The sequence below is a fragment of the Lissotriton helveticus genome, chromosome 3_1 (genome assembly GCF_964261635.1).
Source record: "Lissotriton helveticus chromosome 3_1, aLisHel1.1, whole genome shotgun sequence".
Lineage (NCBI taxonomy): Eukaryota > Metazoa > Chordata > Amphibia > Caudata > Salamandridae > Lissotriton > Lissotriton helveticus.
The window spans coordinates 1,407,130,528-1,407,157,895 of NC_136061.1; the positions used below are offsets into that span (position 1 = coordinate 1,407,130,528).

General features: G+C 45.6%; 1 protein-coding gene across 5 annotated transcripts in view; it reads left to right on the plus strand.

The window, feature by feature from the left end:
- Positions 1-27,368, plus strand: part of CLASP1 (cytoplasmic linker associated protein 1) — a 1,618,163-nt gene that overhangs the window by 534,704 nt on the left and 1,056,091 nt on the right. For all 5 annotated transcript variants that reach the window (XM_078682066.1, XM_078682063.1, XM_078682065.1 and 2 more), the window contains exon 10: positions 19,708-19,784. In XM_078682066.1, coding sequence (XP_078538192.1) covers positions 19,708-19,784 — 77 coding nt within the window. The remainder of the gene's footprint in view (positions 1-19,707; positions 19,785-27,368) is intronic.

Genomic DNA, 27,368 nt, shown 5'->3' on the forward strand with positions numbered 1-27,368 from the left:
GGCCCTTAAACAACACCAAAGACTCATCCACTGCAATTTCTTTACCAGGAACAAAGATCTCAGAAAAACGATCAACAAAGTGATCAAGGACAGGCCGAATTTTAAACAAACGGTCACAATCAGGGTGATCGCGTGACAACGCTAAACTATTATCAACAAAATGCATCATCCGAAGAAGAAGCATATACCGATCACGACTTATGACTGCTGGAAATATAGCTGTTGCCATCAAGGGACTAGTGGACCAATATGAAGTCATTGATGGCTTCCTTAGCAAGCCCATCAAAAAAGTTAATCCCAAAAACTTCTTCATCTCTTCAACATTTGTGGGAGTCCACCGGATTGCTCTAGAATAGGGCTTAAGGCTGGCACTGTTGGCCCTCAAAAATTGTTCTGCATACAAATTGGTTTGCTCAACAATCTCTTGCAAAAACACATCGTCAAAAAACAACTGAAAAAAATGTATTGGCAGAAAATTCTCAGTATTCACTCTACACCCAGGAACACCAGTGAACTCTGGCAATGCCGGCTGCACCAAGCCAGGGGGAACCCAGAGGCCATCCCTATCAACAGGGGGAGCAGCCACCCCAGCCTGCAGCCCAGAAGCCTCTTGCTGCTGTTCACCAACGGGAAGCCTAACAGCCACAGATACTTCTGGCTGCACAACACCAACAGAAGACATAGCATCCCCAGAGGGCTCTTCCTGCCCTACACCAACGGGAAGCCCAGCAGCCTGAGATGCTGCTTGCTGCACTACACCACCGGGAAACCAAGCAGGCCCAGATGCCTCTTGCCGCTCTACACCAATGGGAAGCCTAACAGCCACATATAATTCTGGCTGCACAACACCAACAGAAGACATAGCATCCCCAGAGGGCTCTTCCTGCACTACACCAATGGGAAGCCCAGCAGCCTGAGATGCTTCTTGCTGCACTACACCACCGGGAAACCAAGCAGGCCCAGATGCCTCTTGCCGCTCTACACCAATGGGAAGCCTAACAGCCCCAGATGCCTCTTGCTGTACTACACCAGCAGGAAGACGAAAAGCACCAGATGCCTCTTTGCGCACCACAGCAATGTGAAGCCTTTTGGGCGCAGGCTCCAGCCCACATGCCTCTTGCCGACGTAAAAAGAAAGGAAACCTTGCAGCCCTAGGCAGCAGCACAGGTGCCTCTTGGCCCACAACCGGCACCTCAATGTCCTCCTCTACCATAGTCCCTTCATCAGCACTAGAAGAAGATTCATCATCCGATGATGATGATTCCATGCGAAGAGAAAACTCACTGCCAGAATCTTCTGCCGCCACCTGGGAGTCCGAATCGGACTCAGTCTCTGAACCATGGTCAGAGGAAGACTCAAAAAGCAAACCAAGAACCTGCTGAGCAGTAATCCTGCGACTAGCCATTATCCTTACAAAGCAAGAAGACTGCACACACAAGTGAACAACAACCTACACTGTGCAAAGTAAGAAGTAAACAAGGTAAGGCTTTCACAAAAAGATAAATACAATCCAAAACAATGTCACTCTTACCAAATATAGCTACACTCACCAGCACCTACTCTGTTGAGACACAGCAAAAATAAATGATATCCCACTAGAAAGAAAAAAAGAAATGACAGATTAGAAAACAAAGTGAACATCAAACACTAATGCAGAAAAAAAAAGAAAAAAACACAGAGCCACACAAACTGCTAGAAGTACAACCTTTTTCAAAAAGACAAACATCAAGGGAAAGTAGTACAAAATACATTCACTTACCAAGCACAAGCAACTACACAAGCTGCAAACAGACACGCAACCTACAACAATCCAAACAGCAAAAGCCTGGAACAAGACAAAAATAGAGAAGAAAAAAAAATTACTACCACATTTCACAAGCAATATAACAATTAAAACAACAACACACAAATTTGCCCCCCAAATTTAAATTCGGCCAGATGGGCCATCAAATAGGGCTTAGACCAATTGGGATTAGATGAGGTTTAACATCAAGACACTGGTTAATTTTTTGAATTTGTTTTACTGCCTGACCCCTTTGGTGCCAGTCAGTCTTTTGCTCCTACCAGTACCCCCATCACACAGGGGCAGTAAGGACATTCATACACCTTTTGTACGTGTGACACATACAAAAAATTTAACACCGCCAGCCGCCAGCGCCATTCTAGGGCCCATCACTTTCACACGCCCACATATCTGACACAGCAACTACAGAAAATGATGGACTGCGTAGAGTGTCACTCAACTAGCAGTGTGTGTAGTGACCAACAGAAAGTAACTACTCACACACCGCCAGCCGAGTGCCAGTCCACCCACACCACCATCCAAGCACCAGTCCATGTACACCGCCAGCCAAACACCACTCAGCGCACACCGACAGCCAAGTACCACTCCACGCACACCATCCAGCCAAGCGCCACTCCACACACACCGCCAGCCAAGCACCACTCCGTGCACAGACAGCCAAGTACCACTCCACGTACACCACCAGCCAAGCGCCACTCCACGCACACCGCCAGCCAAGCACCACTCCGTGCACAGACAGCAAAGTAGCACTCCACGCACACCACCAGCCAAGCGCCACTCCACACACACACACCGCCAGCCAAGCAGCACTCCGTGCACAGACAGCAAAGTACCACTCCACACACACCACCAGCCAAGCGCCACTCCACACACACCGCCAGCCAAGCACCACTCCGTGCATAGATAGCCAAGTACCCCTCCACGCACACCGCCAGCCAAACACCACTCAGCGCACACCGACAGCCAAGTACCACTCCACACACACCGCCAGCCAAGCACCACTCCAAGCACACCGCAAGCCAAGCGCCACTCACCGCCAGCCAAGCACCGCTCCACGCACACCATCCAGCCAAGTACCACTCCCCACACACCGCCAGCCAAACACCACTCCACACACACCACCAGCCAAACACCACTCCGTGCACAGACAACCAAGTACCACTCCACGCACACCACCAGCCAAGCGCCACTCCACACACACCGCCAGCCAAGCAGCACTCCGTGCACAGACAGCAAAGTAGCACTCCACGCACACCACCAGCCAAGCGCCACTCCACACACACCGCCAGCCAAGCACCACTCCGTGCACAGACAGCAAAGTAGCACTCCACGCACACCACCAGCCAAGCGCCACTCCACAAGCACCACCAGCCAAGCATCACTCCGTGCACAGACAGCCAAGTACCACTCCACACACACCACCAGCCAAGCGCCACTCCACACACACCTCCAGCCAAGCACCACTCCGTTCATAGATAGCCAAGTACCCCCCCACGCACACCGCCAGCCAAACACCACTCAGCGCACACCGACAGCCAAGTACCACTCCACACACACCGCCAGCCAAGCACCACTCCACGCACACCGCAAGCCAAGCGCCACTCACCGCCAGCCAAGCACCGCTCCACGCACACCATCCAGCCAAGTACAACTCCCCACACACCGCCAGCCAAACACCACTCCACACACGCCACCAGCCAAACACCACTCCGTGCACGGACAACCAAGTACCACTCCACGAACACCACCAGCCAAGCGCCACTCCACACACACCGCCAGCCAAGCACCACTCCGTGCACAGACAGCAAAGTAGCACTCCACGCACACCACCAGCCAAGCGCCACTCCACACACACCGCCAGCCAAGCACCACTCCGTGCACAGACAGCAAAGTAGCACTCCACGCACACCACCAGCCAAGCGCCACTCCACAAGCACCACCAGCCAAGCACCACTCCGTGCACAGCCAGCCAAGTACCACTCCACACACACCACCAGCCAAGCGCCACTCCACACACACCGCCAGCCAAGCACCACTCCGTGCATAGATAGCCAAGTACCCCTCCACGCACACCGCCAGCCAAACACCACTCAGCGCACACCGACAGCCAAGTACCACTCCACACACACCGCCAGCCAAGCACCACTCCACGCACACCGCAAGCCAAGCGCCACTCACCGCCAGCCAAGCACTGCTCCACGCACACCATCCAGCCAAGTACCACTCCCCACACACCGCCAGCCAAACACCACTCCACACACACCACCAGCCAAACACCACTCCGTGCACAGACAACCAAGTACCACTCCACGCACACCACCAGCCAAGCGCCACTCCACACACACCGCCAGCCAAGCAGCACTCCGTACACAGACAGCAAAGTAGCACTCCACACACACCACCAGCCAAGCGCCACTCCACACACACTGCCAGCCAAGCACTACTCCTTGCCCAAGGGGTCGCTTCCTAAAAACTAAATTTAAATTCCCTGGTGCTAGTGGGCATTTTCTGCACCCCCTGGGGGCAAAACGGCAAACAAAATGGGCCGATTTGCCCCCAGGGTGGACAGAAAAACAAAAACACAATCATGGCCACCTGGAAGCGACCCTTACCCAAGGGGTCGCTTCCCAAAACAAACACATTGCCCCAACAAAAATCCCTGGTGCTAGTGGGAAATTTTTGCCCTCCCTAGGGGCAAAACGGCCGAAAAACGGGCCGATTTGCCCCCAGGGGGGGGGCAGAAAAACAAAAAGTTAAGTGTGAGGCCACCTGGAAGCGACCCTTGCCCAAGGGGTCGCTTCCTAAAAGCAAAAAACAAAATCCCTGGTGCTTGTGGGCATTTTCTGTCCCCCCTGGGGGCAAAATGGCAAAAAAAACGGGCCGATTTTCCTCCAGGGGGGACAGAAAAACGTAAACAAAAAACATGGCCGCCATCTTGGCATCAAAAAACAACCCTGGTGCTAGTGGGGAAATTCTGCCCCCCCCTGGGGGCAAAACGGCCGAAAAAACGGGCCGATTTACACCCAGGGGTGGCAGAAAAATCGAAAACATGGTCATACCCCGCCTGGAAGCGACCCTTGCCCAAGGGGTCGCTTCCTATAAACTAAAATGAAATCCCTGGTGCTAGTGGGGGCATTTCCGCCGCACGATCGCTACGCTGTGCGCGATCGTGAGGCAGAAATGCCCTTCAAAGAGACATCAGGGGAGAGGAAAATCTCTTTCCTCTCCCATGATGCCTCTTCGCTGCCCCCAAACCCCCGCCGGACACCAGAAACCCAACTTGCACTCCAGCGCTCAGGAAGCAAATGGCTTCCCGAGCGCTGGGAATCCCTGATGATGTCAGCGCGCGCTGTGCACGCTGACGTCATTAGGGATTCCCATGGGGGGGGGGGGCGGGGGCGGCAGCGGAAGCTCTTCCGCTGCCGCCCCCAGCAAAACAAACAGGATCGGAGACCCTCGGGGGGAGCGCCAGCGCTTCCCCCGAGGGTGGGGCTGATGACGAGCTGGCCTTGTCATCAGCGCACGACAGGTAAGCGCCATGACGAGCCCAGCTCGTCATTAGCCCCGAAGGGGTTAATAATTGGGCCCCTAATGTAGTCTGGCGTTGTATTTATTAAAATTTAAATTCTGTCTCGCTGTCTGTATCGGCTGGCTTCACTGTGAGTGACCATATTCTGCTTTTTCACCAGGAGCATATCGGCACACAAAGTAGTTTTGTTCAATGCCAGTAACTACTGTGGCAGTGTGTGCTTTAAGAGTTCAAAAACAATTTTTGCTTTTGCCAATGTTTGTTATAATGGTGAGGGCGGCAGCTCCCACACCTATAAGGTTTTACAAAAACCATGCCAAAACAATTCACACATTGAGAAAACTTAAAAGCTGACCACCAATTTCAGACTTACTGGCTTTGCCAATGCTGGTTTATTTTTGTTTCACATAATTTTATTCAAACTGGTTTCACTGATTTTCCATTACAAATATTTTTGTGAAATACCAGCATGCATCAACACATGTTACTAAATGATGCTGCAAAGAAATGGTAACTGACATTTTACAGTAGTATAGCAAAATGTTTTTTTCCTGCTTAAATTTTTTTATGAAAATTGTATTTTGACAGCAAAGAATAATCTATCTTGCTTTCAAGCTTCTGCAAATATTTGCATCAAATCAGAGAGAATTATGGCAGCATTATACATAGTGTCATATTGCTAAAGTTTGAAAACATGTGTACACATTTTTATACTGAAATCACTATCAGTAGTGCTGTCAGAGTTTACATTTACTTGGAGCGCTCACCCTAATAAAAAAAAGGCTTTCAGTTATTGAACCATAACTACAAGTTTGAACAGCATTAACATATGGACAAAAATATTATCTTAACTGCAGACAGTGCCCTTCCCTGATCCATAATTGGGTATTGTAAACTGTCAGCAAAGGGCTTGTGCTGCAGGTGGTTGGGCCTACTTATCCCAAGTTCAAAATACACATGAAAAGTTGTTGTCCTTGACCCCAAACAATATGTCCTGGGCGTAGGGCTATAGGAATTCCACATCCCTGCCCTTGTGTAAGGCATTTTAAGTGGAGGTGGAAGGTTACAAAAGTGAGGCACCTCTGGCCTATCCTGGGGTCCACATCACATCTCTGCTCCTGCCCCAATCTTCCCGCACAGCCTGCTGGGACATTTCAGAAGGTGTCATCCAGGAGTCACTAGTAACATCTGCTCTGGGGGCCTCAGCTCCGCCCCCTGCTGACATCACTGTCAGGCCTTTACCACCAAATCTTCAAAGGGAAGCACACTCCTGTGTTGGCTCTAGAAGTCTGGGTTACCTCCTTTGTTTAGTGGGCTTGGGCTTGCCCATCCCTGGTACAGTGTTACAGCTGATTGATTCAGATTTTTATCCCCACCCTTTCCCTCTCAGGAGCTGAGTAACGCACTGTTAATTGCTTCCTTTGTTCCTGCTGTTGGAGAAAAATGCAATTATCTTCGTACAACAGGGTGACCAAAGACTTGGTCTCTGATCCTTTGGTGAGCCAGAGAAATATGACCATGCTGAATGACCCATAAGCTATACAGATATTTATGGGCAATTTGCAGAATTTTTTTTCCCACACAGGTTACATTCCAATTTGATATGTCACTGATGTCTTTAGGCCGAAGGCAAGCTCTACTCTCCAAGGTAGTCGTCCTCTTATGTGTATGATGGAGAGTCACTGCAGTCAACACAGTAAACCACACTGACTTTCCTTATGAGTTCACACTAACATTATAAGGCCTACCTGTGCGCAGTTACCGGGCTGTGCCAGCAGGAGTTTCCCACCCAAAGCCCACTCACAGTGCAGACGTGTATGCACACGTATTCAGATGTAAGCAGCCAGGTGCTCCTTACCATTGCTGCTTCGCAGCGGCCTTATCTTAAAAGGTGGACACTGGTGGTAAACACTGGCAGTCCATTTACAGCGAGTTTACTGTGGGTGAGTTTCATCTATAGTAAAAAGGTCAAAAACCAGGTGATCAAAAAGCAAAACATCCTGGCAGATTAGATGGGCAGAACGCATCGCCTTACACTATGTATTCCTTTTCTAGCATAGTGCAGGCACTACACAAGAACTAATGTGATTAAACGGATATCAGAGAACCCTGCAACTAGTCTGCAGGCCTCCATGCTTTATAGAAGCAGAAAATTGTTTTTTGAAAGCAGCAGCATAAAACCTATTTAGTTTAGTGGAAAAGTAGTTATATGTTACTGTTACCTAAATACTTGTTCTGTATTTTTATGCAGCATAGATGTTGGGAGCTGAATATAGCTCCCTTACTCCACTGACTCAGACAACAGAAAAATATGGGCCACATTGCCAGTATTGATGATAGGCAGAAGAGCATTGTTCGAAATATTTGGCCTCCCTGTCTTTTTGTATCCCTTTCCAACTACCCTCCTCCGGTTGTAATATCCAAACTCCGTTGACCACTTTTCTGTGGGATCAACAAACACCACGAGTTTTGTTTGCCAAGTATAGGCTGGGGATGTATGATGCATGCCTGGCTTGGGCTGATATAAAATTATACTATTGGACTATTCAGCTAATCCCGATTAACAACTGATTACATGGAAATGGAAAGGAATGAGCGCTCAGATTGAAGCTTTACATTCTAGAGCAATATGACTTTACTATATAAAAAATGTATACCACAGAACTTTGTAATGGGTTACTAAACTCCCTTTTCTATGTGGGCATGAAGCATTAAAATACATTAAGTGACCCTGCATTTTAACAGAAATCACCCCATTATGGAGGGGTACCTGACTGCTTTACACTGGTTGCTTGGTTATTTTCAGTGTATATGACCTGATTTGCGTATAGTCTGTATGACATATGATCTCATACTCACATAAAGCCTTATGCCAAACTAGCCAAAAAATTCCAACTGCATGAATCTCATTTTTAGGTCTCGCACGTGCGATACAGGGCGAAAGCCCTGTCGCAACGAGACCCTATTGCTGTCGGCTCTGCTTACAAGGAGCCAAGAGGGAGACAAGAGATGGGCACGCGCAGCATGCCGGAATCGGATCAGGTGGCGCGCGTGAACACGCGCTCCGATTCCGGCATGCTGTGCACACACACACAGGTGCACACACACATGCAGGCGCACACACGCAGACACACGCGCACACACACACGCACACACACACCCCCCACCACTCACCGGGCTCTTTCCTCTACAGGCTCAGTCACATCACCTGGCACACGCTCTCTGCGAGAGGGCTCCATGCCTCCATCACACGGGCTACAACATGCGGGGCTCCCTCAGCTCACGGGAGCCCCGGACACTGCCATGCACCAGGCAAAGTTGGCCGCACGCTTGCGCAGTGCGTAAGGACTGCGTGTGTGTTCCTGTGAGGTCGCACGCTTTCTCTTTCACTTCGGCTGAACGCGTCTGCTGATCCTGCCTCCCGGGCTCAGGGGCCGAGATTCCTTCTCGCTGTTTTCTGCTTCCCACAGGGCTGCACTCGGGCCGACGGCTGTTTCCACACCCTTTCCGCACTCATTACCTTCATTTAGCCGAGTTACCGCGCCGAGGCCCCCTGCACGTCTCTGGCCGGCCCTGCTGTCCTCTGATGCCGTGGACTGCAGTGGATGCAAGGCTTCATCTTACGCTGTAGATATTGAGCAAAAAAAAAAATCTAAGGATGTACCTTTTTCCAATATCAGACCTGCCCGCGAGCAGCTCCCGATCGGGGTAATTATCAGCGCCGGAGCATTTACATCCAATTGACGCGTCTGTCCATTCATGCTAACGGCGGAGCTGAGGGGAGACACCGGGGCGGTGGGGCTCCCCTGGAGGTCACCAGCGGCCCTGACGCGGACGCGTCCCCCGGGCTGCACCGACAAGAGCCAAGCGGTGGAGGAGGGCTGCCTCGGGGCCTGGAAGCATTCAACAGTCGCGTGCCGCTCGGAGATGGGGCGTCCGGCAGAGAGCGAGTCCAACCCGTTCCTGCAGGGCTCAGGCGATCCGCTGAGCGAGAGGCAGGCGATTTCAGGCAAGAAGACGACCTCTTCCCTCTGCCCCTCCTGCCACTACCGCCAAGCGCCCCTGCATGGGCCCATCGTCTGCAGAGCTGCGAGGTGAGGGCCTGTGTAGAATGCCTTCCTGTTTTGTACTCTATTGTTGTATGTATGGTATTGATATGTTATCTTCCAGGTGTGCGTAGTTTATTAGGAGCCCGCCTTCCACTGTCCTTCCCCTTGCAAAGTTGAGCAAACATTTTTAATCCTATTTTACCCACCCTAGAGGAATTTGTTACTAGAATATTGGGGATCAGATGTATTGTGTCTCGTTTGTTAAGTAGATGTCTCAAGGTAAGAGATCTACATGCAAGCTGTCACTGGAGAAACCTTTTAGCCAGAAGTTCTTTGTCTTTTTATTTGAAGGGGTTGTACATAATGGACACGACCCTGCATCCCATTTAAGAGACAATACTTTGGTTAAAATAGAAATACATATAAGACAGGACATAAATACTGGGTTTTTTTTTTGCAGAAGAGGTGCGAGTACAGAACTGGGCAGGAACTCAAGAGCTAGTGGTAATATGGATTATGAGTTGTTAATGGGCAACTTCAAAGCATAATTCCTGAGCAACTACTGACCTTGCCGCCACCGCCGAGAGTCAGTCGCGGGCTGAGACTGCTTGCCAGAGGGCAGAAACCGATCCAGGGGAACACCGCCGCCACCGCCAAGAGTCCAGAGGCACCGGACTCCGCGCCGCCGCTCCGGGAGACCGCAAATCCCGGCAGGCATCGCGGCGGCGCGTCTGAGTGACGCGGCTCGCGCCCAGAGCGCCAAAGGAGGAGCCATAAAGGTCGGGAACCCCCGCGTCGCGGGACGCCCGGGGCTAAGCCCGGGCAAAGGGCGGGCCGTCAGTGGTCTGCAGTGGCCGGGCGGGCCACGTCCCTAAGTTGTACTCTTTCAAGGTGAGCACTGTACTTGGATAAGAAAATGGGCGATCATACGCCTGATGTTAATAACATTGATGTTACCACCCAGGGTGTTGATACCTCCGTCTCTCTCATCACATCTTTTGAGACATTGATAGATACAGCCTTCAATGAGATTGTGGAGACTGAGAGGAGGTTTTCTATGGGCCCATTCTCCACTAATTTTAATTCGAGTGTAATAATAAACAGTACAAGTAGTACTTATGGGAATACGCATATAACCCCGGCAGTTATTGTTGTTAAGCCGTCACATCTTCCTGTCGATGTGCCCACTGTCCTAGATGACGAAGATACCATCACTTATATAGCACAGGACTCTGCCTCTTCTTCATCGGCAGGTGTTGCCTTAAAACCGGCACATATATCTACACCTACTGTAGCCCCGCTAAATGAAAATGATCCAACTATCATAATAGCTTCATCTGATGAGGTTCATACCTTGGACAGTTTAGAACTTAGTAGCAATAAACCGGGAGGTGAGAAACGCAAAAGAGGCACCACTAAGCAAAGTGCCAATAAAAGGAAACAACCGTCAACCCATAAGAATCAGCCCACACCCCAAAGTTTGTGGAATAAACAGAAATCCACAGGGACACAAATTGTTCCTATGGAGGATGAAGATCAAGCAGTCATGGGCAGTACTATCGTCGCATCTACTATTCACTCGAGTGAGAGTTCTAACACTGTCTGGACCCAAACAACACTAATGGGAGATAACTACAATCTTTCAAGACAGAATGCGAACCTTATAGAAACTATAGTGGACACTATTTTTAATCGGATAGAAAAGCAAATGATCAGTCAGTTTAATAATGTTTTAAAAAGACTTGATAGACTTGACAATTTGGTCAAAAACGGTGATACAAAAAAGAGGGGGTCAGTTGTTTTGGACCAAATTAGGGCCGATCGTCTTATAAAAGAACTGGAATCTGTAAATAACACTCTGTCTGCAAAGAAACAGGAAACTTCTATTCTCCTGGGCGGGGTTCTGAGTAACCCCGGAACTTTATCGCTGCCTACTGTGTTACCTACAGTTCCTCCAAGATCCATTGATGGAGGGCCACATTCAACAAAATCAGAATTGACCACTAGGCCTACCCCTACACCCGCTCCCAGAAAAACTACAACCTCCCTCATTACCAACTATACTAACACTGCTCCGAATTGTAAGAGTGGTTCTATCCAACCGGCGACAGCGTTGAGATCGACTGTTGTAAGTAATACTGAGGGTATTGGTAAACAAGGGTCAAACAAATCGATTAAGCATCAAGGGCCGGCATTACACCTGCCTCCAGATGCTTGTCCCTTTGTTTTGGTTCTTGCAGGTGTACCACAGCTGAGGGAGAGCCAGGGGGAATCTTGGGTGCAATTAAGAAACAAATGCATAGATTGGCTGACTAAACATAAAGGCGTTGGTTATGATATCTCTAGAGAGATTTTATCGGCACGTAGGGTGTCGTGGATTGGTCCTTTAACTAAAGATAAAGAGGGCGACTGCATAGTTCTTAATTTTCAGAACCCAGGGACTGTGAGAAACCTTCTACATAGAAACAGTAATTGTTCTGCCATTTCTACTGTTGTAACCATGCTACCCCCGAGTTATTTCTACAGACAAATGGCAAGACATCCACGGCCTCCTCCTGTGCAATTTTTAGCACAACCATTACCTCAACCAATGCACTTTCACCCTTCACCTATGTACTTTCAGCCATCGTCTATGCAATTCCAACCTGCCCCATTTCCTCTTAATATGTTCAATAGATTTGCACCTTTGTCGGATTTAGATTTGCAAGATTGACCATCTTTGCCTAACTCTGTTGTACCATCTCTGTCGCCAACTTCTGAATCTCAGGTTGTTCCCCAATATTTGCCTCAACCTTTGCCTCAACCGGTTACGAGTCAAAAAATTTTGATTTTAGAAAGAAAGACCCTTGATTCTGAATTATCTGTTGTAAGTTGGAATATAGCAGGTCTAAAATCGAAATAAAAAATTCCAGAATGGCTAAACTGGGTTGAAAATAATTGCGATATATTGATGCTGCAAGAAACTTGGTGTATAATGTCACCATCAATGGAGGGCTTCTGTTGTTACAATTTAAAAGCTACCCCCTCCCATATGGGTAGGCCTAGTGGGGGTCTATCCATTTGGTCCAAAATAAAACCTGGGGTCCAAACCAAATTGATCCCTACTTTAGGTAACTGTTTTATGGCTATTAAGTATTTTAATAGATTGAAATTGTGCATTATTAACTTTTACAATAATGATTTTGTAACTCACCCTAATGATAATTTTATTTCATTGTTTGCATTCATTGATGACATTATGGAAGGGCATAAGTATGGGCCTTTTGATGGTATTTGCATCGGAGGGGACTTTAATGCCCATATATATCGCAGCAGCCCACCATGTAAAAACGGTGAAGAGTTGAAAAATCTTTTAGCCTCCCGTGACTTACTAAATGCACTGGAAATCGTGGGTTCAAGTATTGATAGCATAACAACCCCTACCTTTGTGGGTCATGGTTGTGCATCCACAATAGATTACATATTTACATGCCCATCATTAAGTGACATCATTTTAAAAGCAGAAGTCATCTGTTCTGCTTATAGCGACCACTATCCAATTAGAATATATTTACATAATCCGCAGACCATGAAGGTTGCAGCAAAATTAGAGAGTGGGCCAAAAAATCTGTCTTTATCTACCGATAGACTAAGACTAGTGTGGAGAGGGGTAGACAATAAAGATATTCTAGCTAGAGTAATTAGAAAACATCCCGTGGTAGTAGAGACTTGCTTGTCATACTCGAGCCCCTGTGATGTTGTAGTTGAGGCCTTTGGCAATTTATGTGGAGCCATTAAAAAAGAATCTTCTAAACCGGCTAGGCAGAATATAGTTCAAGGTCCACGCTGGTTTGACTCTTCCTGCTCCAAGGCCAATAGGGACTTGAGGGCTGCCCTAAAAACCAACCCTAGGGATGTCCCATTGGTAAGAGATTTAAGATCAAAATATAAAATTGCCCTATACACCAGATCTGAGGCTTTGGTGATTAACCATTGGAAATCTCTTACACGCACCGCCACGCTAAAGGATACAGTTGGCTTCTGGAGAGAAGTGAAGTCCCTAAGATCTTTTGGCTCTAGCCTCAACCCAATTAACTGCAACATAACCGGTGATGCCTGGGTCGAGCACTTTTCTCAAATTTATGCTATATCAGTTACCTCTCTAGTTATTGCCCCCCTACCCAATAGTGCTGAACCTTTGACCTTTTCATTAAGGGAGGTCGAGGAAGCTATAATCGATAGTGCAAGTAACAAAGCACCTGGCCCCGATGGTCTCTCTATCGACCAGATTAAATCAGAAATTAATTTCTGGGCCCCTCTTCTATGCAACCTATTTAATAACCTGTGTGAAAACTCAATTCCTGAATCCTGGTCGAACAGTGTTATCGTACCAATCTTTAAAAAAGGTGACAGGTCGGATCCTGCATGCTACCGCCCGATCTCACTGATCGATAACACGTTAAAGGTCCTTGGTAGGGTAATCTTTAAACGGATAAGGAACTGGGCTGAGGACAACAATGTTCTTCATTGTAGTCAACTGGGGTTTAGAAGCCACGTAGGCACAGTTGAACAGTGTCTAAATTTAAAGTTGATTATGGCTAAATACATTATCGTTAAAAAATCCCCTCTTTATTTAGGTTTCATGGACCTGAGTTCCGCATTTGATTTTGTTAATCGTTCTAGGTTGTGGTCTCTTTTGCTTGATTATGGTTTGGATGACTCTCTGGTGTATTTTTTATCTGAGTTACACAGGGACTTAAAAGCAAGAGTACGGATAAATAATGACGGAGATCTGTCCAATGATGTTCTTATTAGCAGAGGAGTTAGACAGGGCTGCGTACTCGCCCCCCTGCTTTTTATTTTATATATCAATGGGTTGAGCAGCACTTTGAGTAAAATTGTTAAGGATGTTCCAATCATAAATGGCATCCCCATTACTACCTTACTCTATGCGGATGACGCAGTACTAATGGGGCGAACCCCGAATGCTTTACGCATTTTAATTTCGGGGTTTGTTGCGTTTATGTCCGATCTTGGTTTAAATACCAATTTTAAAAAATCCTTTATCATGAACTGCGGACCAAAAAAGTACAATATTACATCAATTAAATCTGGTAGCAATATTTTAAAATGCACTAGCACTTTTCCCTATTTAGGGTTACTCTTCTCTAACTCAGGTTCTTGGCAGCCGCATGCAGCTTATGCGAGAAATAAAATTGGCAAGTCAATTAATTCAATCTTATCCCTCCGACAACCGAAACTGGCAGATGTGGTAACACCCCTACTTAACATATATCGCACCCAATGTCGACCAACTGGGACATATGGAGCTGAAGTGTGGGGTTACTGCAAAAGCACGGGTCTTCAGTCTGAGGAAAATAGATTCTGTAGGAGGGTGCTGGGGGGAGTCCCCTGCGCCTCTACACTTATTTGTCATAACGAACTGAGACTGTCTTATATTGTTGACTTCATTAGGTCTAGGCCTGCTCTCTTTTGGATCAAGGTATGGTTAAATCCAGCAGCGTCCTTAACGCGCAGTATAATATCTGACTGTTTGTTAAGTGATAGTTCTCACCACATACCTTGGTTCAATGCAGTCAAGGATAGCCTGCAGAGTGTGGGTCAGGGCTCCTTGTTTAGTTCCCCGAATTCTATTGTACCCGCCCATAAGCACAGTATTAAACGGGCTTTACTTGACTTATATAAAGAGGATCGCTTGAGATCTGAGTCTATTAAACTTGGTGTTATTAGATATCACTTCATTATTGACCTAAGTTGTGATAATTTGATTAATCTGAATAATTTTTATAGATACTTGTCAATACCCATAGGAAAGTGGAATCGGAGCCTTTTGTTCAGGTTTCGGGATGGAAGCATAGTAAATTTGCTCAGCTTCCCCCTAGGCTACAATAAAAAATTGGAAGAATTGGACTGTCCCTGTTCTCAGGGCGGGAAACAAAGTCTATTGCACTATTTCTTCTTCTGTGGCTTCTATAAACTGTATACCTGTCAATATTTAAGGCCGACCCTTTGTAAATATAACCTCAGAGATTTTAATTTTGCTTTAAATTTTCTCCAAATGCTGCATACTGATGAAATTATATATACTGTAAGCTGCTTTATAAAAAGATGTGTGAAATCGAGGTCATGCATGGAGTTTGGATAATTGCTAACAGCACTATGGCATTGTTGCATTTTTTGCATTTAATTATTTTATCCTAATTGCCCATTGATTTAGTTGTATATCTATTTTGATGTAAGTGACTATTTTGGGAGTACATAACCTGAATCTTATGTCTAAGTTGTTAATAGAATAATGTTTCTCCCTTTACTATCTTTTTGTACTGTATACTATGCTCTCCGCACTTTATGATATATGCTGCTTAATTGCTATTTTGATAAATTAGCTTATCTATATATGTTTTAAACTGTTTTAATGCATTTTTACCTGTATGTACTTTTATGGATGTATTGTTAATCCGAATAAAGATCATTTGACTTGACTTGAATTCCTGAGCATTCATCAGAAAACAATGCCTTAACTCCTATCTCCACTTCCACCAGGCAGGCAGGCAGGCAGGCACACACACACTCTATTGCAGCTCATTTTCAGTGCTAATTTCACCTGAAACCACGAGTGATAGATGCTCACTCGAGCCATGTTGGGGTCTCTGTTCATTTTAGGCGGAGAATATCTCATTGCTCTTAGCACAACTGTGCCTTCTGTGGCAGCATTTTGTATGACAGTGTTCAAGGCACCAGCAAATGCACACTGTACGATGCGTCAGTAACACACAGACAGCCATTATCGATACATATATACTGTGTAAAAGGAAATCTGTCGATTCTATCCAGACTTGCATCAACGTCTCTATTTATTTTACACTTGGCATTTCCTCTTATCTGGGGAAGTACCTTGAAGTCCTTTCTACACTTTAGTGTCTGTATCTAGCAGGTAATCCACTGATCATCTCCATGTTCCCCAGGAGAGAGTCTACTGGATTCTCAAGTTCATTCAGACTTGCATCTGATGTACTATTGGGGTAATTCCTGGAAGTAGGGGTCAGACTCCTGGTGGTTGTCAGAAAACCATCAAGCCTACCTCATCTTCTGACTTCCTCATTTTGCCATATATTGATGCATATGGATAATCGATCAACCCACTCTCTTTCCCTGCCAAACGTAGTGTAAGGTCTCTCCATCACCACCTCTCCGATTGTAGTTCCCCATCGAGCCCTACATGGCAGCGACTTACTTTGCTGCATCAGCATGTCCTGATGCTAGAACTCTGCATTCACCATTGCACTAATCGTGGCATCGTGTGTGCAGCAAGCTTCATACTTCACTGCAGGTATCACATCTGCGCAACTGTGGTGAACCTACGTGTCTCCACTGCCACAGCCTTCGTAATTGATAGTATGTCAAGTATTCTGCATCCTTACACAAGCTTCTGCTGCTTGCTGGGTATCACTTATGTTCTATCTAGGTTGTGGATTTTGAGTGCTTTTTCAGTTGACCAAAAAAATTAAGTAACGTATTGCTTAAACATTTGCTTGCATTAGATTTTCTATCCCACATTTACAAGCTGCCAATTTACATTTTAGAAGTCATTGATTGTCCTTCGGTAACTAAAATGTCAGACACTTGTTTATTTTTTACTGTCTTTCCTGTCTAAGTTAATTGCCTTAACATTAGGATAGGTCTCAACAAACCCACATTTGGGAGGTGATACCCACCACAGGAAATGTATCATCCACCAGCCTCCCTAGATCATTCACATACTTTCTGAGTGATAGAGACTTACAGCTTTGAGATCTTTTCCTCAGTAACACAGATAATCCCACCTTTTATCATCTGCACCATGGATTAGACCCGCCTCGTGGCTGATAATGATTGTAGAACAAGAGAAGGTGCAAGGCCTCCCTCCCCCATCCTGTTCACTTGTTATCTGTACTTCCTGGCACAATAAGCTGGAAAATTCCCCAGCATACAACCCATTGAAAGCTAAGCAAGTAGCGGAGGATCTGTGTTTCATGGTTATACTGTTCTTTGTTAGTTAACTCACCTGCCTTTAAAACGGTAGTGGGAATAGGGCGCAGGCCCGAATGATGAGGGCAACTGGACTGAGGCAAAAATGGCGATCGGAACTCTGTCATTCTCATCTCACCTTCGCCTGATACAATTCAAATATTTACATAGATTCTAATGTAACTTAAATCGTATATGGAATATAGGCAAACGACAATCCCTTGGCAGAGTTAGATGTGCAGACTCCTGTGCCACCTATTTTCATTGTATATTTGACTGCCTGGATATTTCCTAGAACTGGAAGGTGATCTCAATTATCCTGGGTGAAGTGGTGGGAATGGAGATCCCTATAGACCCAAAGTTGGTGTTACTGGGGAATATTGATGAATGGGTGGCCCATTATGCAATAGAATCTTTGTGGGTTTGGGCCTGATAATGGTCAAGATTCTGGCGACTACTACACCAACCCACTTGTGGGAGATGGCTGAGAGGAATGGATTTTTGTGTTACAACAGAGGAGTTGATTTATCAGGCTCATGGGAGGCCAAAAAACAACTTCAAGACCTGGAGCAAGTGCTGGGACAGTTATTATAACACTTTTAACTCAATGTAACCGTTTTCAAGTGTTTTTTCAGCTCACCCTTGCAAATACTGTTATGCTCCCTCGCTATGCGGAAAATTGCATTGGCCTGTAGTGCATAGGCTGTACTGTAATCATGCTGTGGCTTCTTCCATTTTACCTGTGGCTGTTTTTATAATTAAATTCCATTAAGAAGAGCTTATTAAAAAAAATAGTTGTTCTGTAATTACCTGGGGCTTTTTGAAAGATTAACGTGTGTGTTTGGTTGTGCGTGTGTGGTGGTGCGTGTGTGTGTGTGGTTGTGTGTGTGGTTGCGTGTGTGTGTGTGTGGTTGCGTCTGTGTGGTTGCGTCTGTGTGGTTGCGTCTGTGTGGTTGCGTCTGTGTGGTTGCGTCTGTGTGGTTGCGTCTGTGGGGTTGCGTGTGTGGGGTTGCGTGTGTGGGGTTGCGTGTGTGGTTGTGTGTGTGTGGTTGCGTGTGTGGGGTTGTGTGTGTGGGGTTGTGTGTGTGCGTATATATATAATCTTTTTTACATGCATTAGGCAGTATCGTTTCAATTGTGGAAATGTGCAGCATTTGTCAGTCTGTTAGAAATTTTCTTAGTTAAAGGTCTCTCACCTTTGTGTGATCAAGGTTCACTGTTTGGAGTTCAAAGTTGCTTATGGCTTTGTCTATGACTAACCAAGAAAAGGGACTTTCCAAGCATGTGCAGAGAAAATCTGAGATTTTGTTAATGATGGATATATTATGCATATTAAATTTTCATTTGCTTTTGATTAATTACATTACATTTTTGCAGAATGGCATGTAATTATGCAAATTGCAAATCTGTCATTTTGCTCAATATTTTAGAACAAACACATCACACACACACTCATTTTGCACAAAAGAGTGCAAAAAACAAAAGCACTCGGAACGAGTTGTTCACATTCTGTTGTTCCCTTGCTTTCTCAGTACATTTTGTACTGCAAATGGTGCATTAGCTTTCAATTTCTACCGGATATTGTTCATAATTACAAGAAGTGGCGTAATTTCTGGAGTTTTACATAATAGACTTAACCCAAAATGCATAACACAAAACTCCCAAAAATATGGTTTTACGCTGGCCTAATTTAAATTTCGCCCAGACCTATTAAAAACGGAACCCTTAATTGCAGTAAAGTAGGAGGACAACATTTAAGTGACGTAATTTATTAAGAATTTTCAGCGACAGTCTCCTTCCCCTTCTCAACATTCCTTGGCAAAAAAAGTGGTTTCCACAAGTCAGCTAATCTCTGGAAGACAATCCAAGAATTTTCGCAAGAACGAGGGCATGTGCCGAAATGACAACATTGGGTGATGCTGGAATCTGAAAGAACAAGAAAAAAATACAATAAAATGGGATGGAGCTAGAGCCAAGGTAATATACAAGTAAACAAAGAAGGCCGGCCAGAGTAGACTGATCTGTATGATGCTCAAGAACAGAATCCCCTTAAAATTACATTTGTAAACAAAGAAAGGTCGGGTGGATTACCAATCTCACTGCCTTTAATAAGATGACAGAGTTCTCTTCAAATGCTTGAAAAAGTCCTGCTTGTTGCAAGTCTGATCCAGTAACACTATCGTATATGATGTGCAGTAATGCATCGTGCATTACCAATTTGTATATACTTTGAAATGCTTGTTATAGAACTGTTTGTTGAAATAGCTTCTGTTTTAGCACTTCTGTAGTGCATGATTGCTTTTATTTGCTTTGTCTAGGAGCTGCTAAAGAAGGAGCAGGAGCTGTGGATGAAGATGACTTTATCAAGGCTTTTGAAGATGTCCCAACAATACAAGTATGATATTATATTCTGTCATCTTAAACTATTTTGCATTTAAATATCAGTACTTTGAATATTCTAATGTGATAAAATAGGATCCTGTACGTCAGTTATGGGATGATGATAGTTTTATTAATCTGCTCTGTTAAACCAGTTTTGTCTAACAAAGTTTTGTAATAAGTTTCTTAGGAGAGGCCTCTTGTAAAGCACCAAAAATGTCTAGAGTAGGTTCTTGAACAGGGTGTAGTGGTAGAAGGTCAAGTCCTTTTCTATCTTGTTGGATTGAGCTTGGGAGATATCTGCCACGATTAAGGTAAAACGTTTGTAGAACCTTAGGCAGCAAACAGGCAATTAATCAGTGACAATATACCCTTCTTATAGTAGGGACATAATATTGCCAGAATGCCAATTAATGAGCTTGAGCATGTTTTGGTTAGACAATATGCAGCGATATTGATAGCACTTCTCAGTCTTCAAACAACCTAGGCCATGTTGTATCTTTCAATAAAGCTACCTGTGTAGAGGAAAGTTTGGAACATTGTCCACATCAGTACTTTTTTGCAGCTTTCAGTAGAGGCATTTTTAAGTAAATAATAAGATGCACATTTAGCAAGACTGATGATTGGCACAGGTAATTCTTTGAGCTGATGTGATATAATTTGAAGTTTGAAAGGGATCTTAGTCCAGAGCAAATGTAGTTCATATACCGTTAGATATCGTACCATTCTAAACCTCCTATTTTTTATTTAAAGTGTTTGGACAGATTGGAAAGCGTATGGATTTAAGGGAGGAATCTTTAACACTTTAGCAGGACAACATCGATTGCATTTAAAGATAAAAAAAAACTGCAGTGAGTTAATGAACTCGCAACTTCTTTAATTACTCTACCATGTTCACTCATGCACAACAGAGAGAGGGGGGTAAGGGACTTGCAATGATAACCTTGTCACAGAATCAGACGTTAACCACCGGCATTTTGTAGGAGCGGAAGGGTCCGCATAGTATGAGCTCTGCATATAGAAGGATTTTATCGGTTATGTGAACCAGTAAGAAAGGACTATGGTAACAAGCTCAGATCAAGTGCCAAGAGAAGTGGTTCTGGGACTTTGACCATCCTTCGTTGAGAAAGGCTAAATTTGATCATATTGTTTATAAGGTCTGGCATGTTAAGGCGGAGTTAAAAATGTGCCGTAGTTGCTCTGCTTAGTGATTGGAAAGAGACCTTATTTTTACTGGGATTATGTACTCTCCATGCTTTAGCACAAAATCAGTACTCTGTATTAAAGAAATTACAGTAGTTTGAGATGCAACACTGCTACTGTTGCAACCAGACCTGAGCATGAGCGTCTGAACCATTACTGGTGGAGACAACTCTTGATAGGTCCTGGGTTTAACCACCACACAACATGACATACAAATATAAAGAGGACATAGAACAGTCTAGAAACTCAAGTATCACAACATGAGGGCTAAATTCCTTAAAGTCCCTCAGAACACTGAATGTAGACTGGGACTAGATACTAATGGAGGTTAATGGGAATCCTAGAGAAATTGTAGAATACTTACTAAGTTCCTGTACATCTAGCACCAACTTTAAATAAATGGATTGAAGGTATACTTTCAGAGAAGAACCAACAAGCTTGGCCATGGGTCAACATGGCATGAAAATGTGTCATTTTGCAAATAGGAGTGCACTCCGTAAAGGCCACTGAGGGGGTACACTAAAAAGCAGCTTTCAGCAAAAGAACTGCATCAAGAAGGGATTGTGTAAACAATTGGTTCATGCCCTCCAACATAGCTCTCTGACAACAAAATCACACATCCACAACCTGTTGAATAAATCAGTGTTATCCAGCATTGGGGTATCTTTCATAGATTCACATGCCTGATTCATTCCCCGTCGCCGAGGCGGGAGTCCCACGGTACATAAAAAAGCAGTGCCAAAAGTAAATTATAGTAGTATGCCCTAAATACAGGCCTGAGGCCTAGATTGCAGTAGCCTATCTACCTCATTATGCTGAAAAGACCCAAGTCTTTGCCACAACCAATCAGCTCTCAGCACCCTCTAGAACCCTCTCTGCAGAGCTAGTTCTCCTCAGATTTTCACCGCACGTCGTGTGGAAGGAAGTCTCCCTGAGTGCCTACTCAGTTTTTCCTTCAGGATGTCAGACAAGAAGGCCTTGTTCAGGCCTTGCAGGACATGCGACAAAAAGAGAGTCCATGTTGATGATCAGCATAAGGACTGTATCTATTGCCTCTATCCAACTCATGAGGCACAGAATTGTAAGATTTGCCGAAGCTTCCCTTCTAAAACCTTAAGGGATAGGGAAGCTAGAGTCCTGTTATGGCTCAAATCTTCTAAAGCTGATGATGATGATTGAGCTTCAACATCAAGCAAGAGAGCAAGATCTCAAGAGAGTTCATCAGGTGAGGGGAGAAAACAATCGAAAACCTCCCACTCCACTCCTGGTCATTCTCAAAGATCTCCTTCAGCTTCTTCAGGACCTTCTGCTCTCAAGGACTCTAAGAAACACAAAACCGTGAGTAAAAGCTGATCTGTCTCTTCAGCTTTCTCTATATCAACTATAACATCTTCAGCTCCTTCCTCGATGGCTACTGTGTCTACTACTGCTATCACCTCTCCGATCCTATCAACTAGGATTTCCATTGTGACAAAAAGAGAGAACCTCGTCGTTGAAGCATTCGTCGAAGAGAACCCCGTTGACGGCATCTTCGTCATCGACGAAGTCATCATCTATGCCGTCGACTGCCCCGTCGGCGAAGAAGTCAAGCCCGTCGACGACAAGCCCTCCGTCGACGACGAGTCCGTCGACGATGCCTCAGTCGACGATGAAAAAGAAGAGCCCATTGACAGCTGTACCATCCACAGCACTGGCAACAACTTCAACTAAATCTATACCACCGATGCAGACATTTTCAACGCCTATTGCATCCAAGAGTTTCCAACTCAGATCTTTCCAGAGGCAGGAATACTCATATATCTCGCCACTTACACCTTCTCACCTCTTGGACACTTACACTCAGGATGAAGAAGGAGATTATGAGGATGACGAAATTGAAGGAGCCTTTGGAGTAGCTCGCCATCCTTCTGACTTACGATGAGGAGAATTACATTGCGCACTATTATCAGGAAGACATTGTGGTTCCTCATCATGCAAGTTATCCACGGACTGCAGATACCAACCATCTGCCTCCTACCCTCATTCAGGACCTGCAGGCCATGCTGGCTGACTACAGGCAGCGATTTCCACCGCAGGTCATTTCACCGCCTACTTCTGCGGCAGGACCAGATCCTATACCTATACCTCAGCCTCAAACCCCAGCGCCCATGTCTCTGGTCACGGACACACACCAGCCTGCTCCGCATCCTCATACGCCTGACACGTCCTCAGACGAAGAGGTAGAAGAAGGAGTACTTCCTGAGATTCCTCCTTCGGATCTGTGGGATTCTTACGTTATTCCCATCTCCACCAACTCCACAGCCATCTAACTCACCACCTGAGGACATAGGTGGATTTCACAATCTCATTCAAAGAGCCTCAAACAGGTTCAAGCTTCCAGTTACAGTAGAACAATCTGATTGTTTCCTACATGATTTTAAGGAGGACACTAGAAAAATTTCCAGAGCAATCCCTATAATTGATTACATCTGGTAAGAAGGCATCAAAATAATGAAGAATCCTGCTCCCGTGCCAGCCGTGCTACCACGTATTGATAAAAAGTATCGCGCTCCATTCGACAGTCCATCACCCAAGACCAAACTCGGTTATTTCACAGGCTGCACAGCAGAGGTAAAAAAATCCAGCTACGCCCATCACTACTCCTCCGGATAAGGAGGGACGACGCCTTGACCTTATCGGTAAGAAGTTTTTGACCATGGCTGCCGCCTCTATCAGAGCAGCAAATTCGTTGGTGATCATAGGGCGCTATGATCACCAAATGTGGTCGGATATGACAGCCTTCTTTGATTTGATCCCAGAAGACAACCGAGCAGAAGCTCGCAAGATTTTGATGGAGGGTGAACGTGCAGCCTCAGAAACTATTGACTGCGCCCTGGATATTTGCCAACACGAATTTCAGGCAATTGGCTGGAGCTGCTGTCCTCCGGCGTCAGGCTTGGCTGAAAGCTACCACCTTCAGACCAGAGGTTCAGTTAAAGATCTTAGACATGGCCTACGATGGCGAGTCTCTATTCGGCAAGCACATTGACGAGGCCCTCCAGGCAGTCAAGACGGACACTGATACCGCTAGGTCATTAGGTTCCCTGCAATTCAAACAAGGTTCTTACAGAGGTGCTAGAGGACGTGGCTGCTCTTCTAGAGGAAGTTACCATCAGTAGGGCAGGCTGTACCAATCCCACTACCGTCAAGATTATAATTCTTCTTACCGTCCATAAAATACGGCTGGTTTCTCTCGCCAAGGAGGCCGCAGACGCTCCAACAATCAAGGGCGAGATACTCACAAGAATAAGTGAGTTCAACCGGGCGCCATCCGCATCCCCTCCCCTTCCTGTGGGCGCGAAAATATATTTTTCCCATCAACAGTGGAAGAAAATTACATCCGATCAGTGGGTGTTAGACCTAGTACAGCATGAACACACCCTAGAATTCGTTACCAAGCCACCAACTGTTCCGCCCAAGGGACCCCTCCCCCTCCTCTTCACTTATTGTTCTAGGAGGTTCAAACCATGCTCCTCAAGAACGCCATAGAAAAAGTCCCGCTTCAGCAGAGAGGAAAAGGGTTCTACTCCCGTTTTTTCCTTATAAAAAAGAAATCGGGGGATTGGCGACCAATTTTAGACCTGCGCAGCCTCAACAAGTTCCCCAAGAAGCAGGGTTTTCGCATGGTCACTCTTTCAGAGATCCTAAATTGTCTGAACGAAGGAGATTTTTTGGCCTCCTTAGACATGGAGGACGCATACTTCCCCATCCATCCCAAGCATCGAAAGTATCTCCGATTCACTGTGGCTGGCGCCCATTATCAATTCAAAGTACTACCGTTCGGCCTCAAATCGGCACCAAGAATATTCACAAAGTGCCTGGCCCCGGTAGCAGCTACTTGGACGATTGGTTACTCAAGGGCCCTTCAATAAACAGTTTTCAGGATGCCATGACAAGCTGTCGTGCTCTCTTTGCTTCTCTGGGTCTAACTGTCAATTTAAGCAAATCCCAACTACATCCAAAGCAAATCCTGCCTTCCTTAGGAGCACGTCTGGACACAATAAAATGCAAGGCATTCTTATCGCTAGAGAGACAACTCCGTTTGCAGAAATTGGCAATCCAAGTGTCAAAAAGAAGGTCACTTTCGGTTCGACTGTTTGCTTCCCTTCTGGGAATGTGTTCATCAGCCATAAATCTCATCCCTTTGGCACACCTCAAGATGCGACCTCTGCAGGAAGAGCTGCATCATCAATGGAAGCAGGCAACCGGTTCCTTCGAGGACATTATCAAAGTCACTCCGTGCATAGTCAGCGCTCTTCAGTGGTGGTCACAGTTGCACAATCTGAAGCAAGGACTCTCATTCATACAGACGCCTCCAGACTTCATACTGACAACGGATGCGTCCATGGAGGGATGGGGAGGTCATCTCTAAGATCTGCAAGTCCAGGGCAGGTGGACTCAAGAATACAGACCGCGTCACATCAATAGTCTGGAGTTGAGGGCCATCTTCCTTTCTTTGCAAGCATTTCTCCACAGAATCGCGGGATCTTCGGTGTTGGTCCGAACCGACAATACCACCAGCATGTTCTATGTGAACAAGCAGGGAGGAACAAGATCTATGACGCTGTCGCAGGAAGCTCAAGAGTTATGGGACTGGGTTACACTTCACAACATAACTCTCAGGGCAGAGCATGTCAACGGCCTCCACAATACACTAGCGGACAAACTCAGCAGATCCCTGTCAGATTGCCACGAGTGGGAGTTGGACCAAACTCAATTGCACAAAGTGTTCCAGAATAGGGGAAAACCAATGCTGGACTTGTTCGCAACACAACAGAACAAAAAATGCTGATTTTACGCCAGCAGGTATCCTCAACAGGGATCAAGGGGTAATGCCCTGTCCATGCGATGGTCAGGGATTTATGCTTACGTTTTTCCCCCGATTCTGTTGATACCAAAGGTGTTGAGCAAGATGAAGTTCGAGAGTTTCCGATTAATACTGATTCCTCCAAGATGACCACGCCAGTATTGGTTTCAGGAGCTCATGTTGTTATCCCAAGATCGTCCAATTCGCCTTCTTCCGTCTCCAACACTACTATCACGGAACGAGGGACAGATTCTTCACCCAGATTCTCAATCTCTAAAATTGCACGCATGACTCCTGATTTCTTAGAGTTTCAACACCTTCAAATTCCGCAGGATTGCAGGGATATCTTAAGGAAGTCTCGACCTCAAAGCACATTGAAAACTTACTGGTTAAAATGGAAAAGGTTTTGCTCCTGGTGTGTCTCCAATAGTATACAGCCGATTAATGCTCTAGCAGAAGAAGTTCTTCCTTACCTGCTGCACTTAGCTCGCTCTGGCCTTTCTTTTTCATCAATAAAGATTCACCTAGCGGCTCTGTCCAGATTCAGGAAGGTGTCTAACATTCCTTCACTATGTTCGTCATCTCTAATTAAACAGTTCATGAGAGGACTTTTCCGAGCTTATCCTCCGATTCGACATCCCCCACCGGAATGGGAACTTAATACGGTTCTTTCACAGCTTATGAAGCATCCATTCGAACCTATTCATAAAGCCGAGACCAAATACCTTACATGGAAAGTTGCCTTACTCCTAGCTTTGACATCAGCCAGAAGAGTGAGTGAGATACAAGCCTTCACTATTAAAGAACCCTTCCTACATTTCTCACAGGATTGCGTCACCCTCCGAACGAACCCATCATTTATACCCAAGGTTCCCTCACAATTCCATTTAAATGAACCAGTTAGACTGAAAGTCTTCTTTCCAAATCCTACTACACCAGCAGAAAGAAAGTTGCATTCCCTGGACATCAAACGTTGTCTGAAGTTCTACTTGCAGAGAATAAAGAGCTTCAGAAAATCGGATCAATTGTTCGTGGCTTACGGCCAGACTACGTTGGGAACAGATGTCACCAAGGCTACAATTTCCAGATGGATAGCTTCAGCGATCCAATCCTGCCATACCAAGTCACACAGACCATTGACAAGAAATATCAAGGCACATTCTACGAGAGCTGTAGCAGCGTCTACAGCGTTATTTGCAGGTGTGACGCCCGAGGACATCTGCCGTGCTGCGACATGGAAGAATGTCCACACATTCACCAGACATTACTGCCTGCAATCGACAAGCCAGTGAGATGCAGCAGTTGGTCAAGCCGTCTTACGACACCTGTTTGTTTAGAGGAAACTACGGGTAACATATATTTGATGTTTATATGCATATTCATTTGTAAATGAAGTCATTTCAATATGATTGCTAATATGTTCATATGACATGTCCATTCTAATATTTCTAACGAACTCATAAGGTTTATAGTCATCTTTGTCTGTGACAATAAGATGGTGTATCATTTGTTAAGTTGTTGATGATGGTATTACTGGGAGTGTATCAGTAT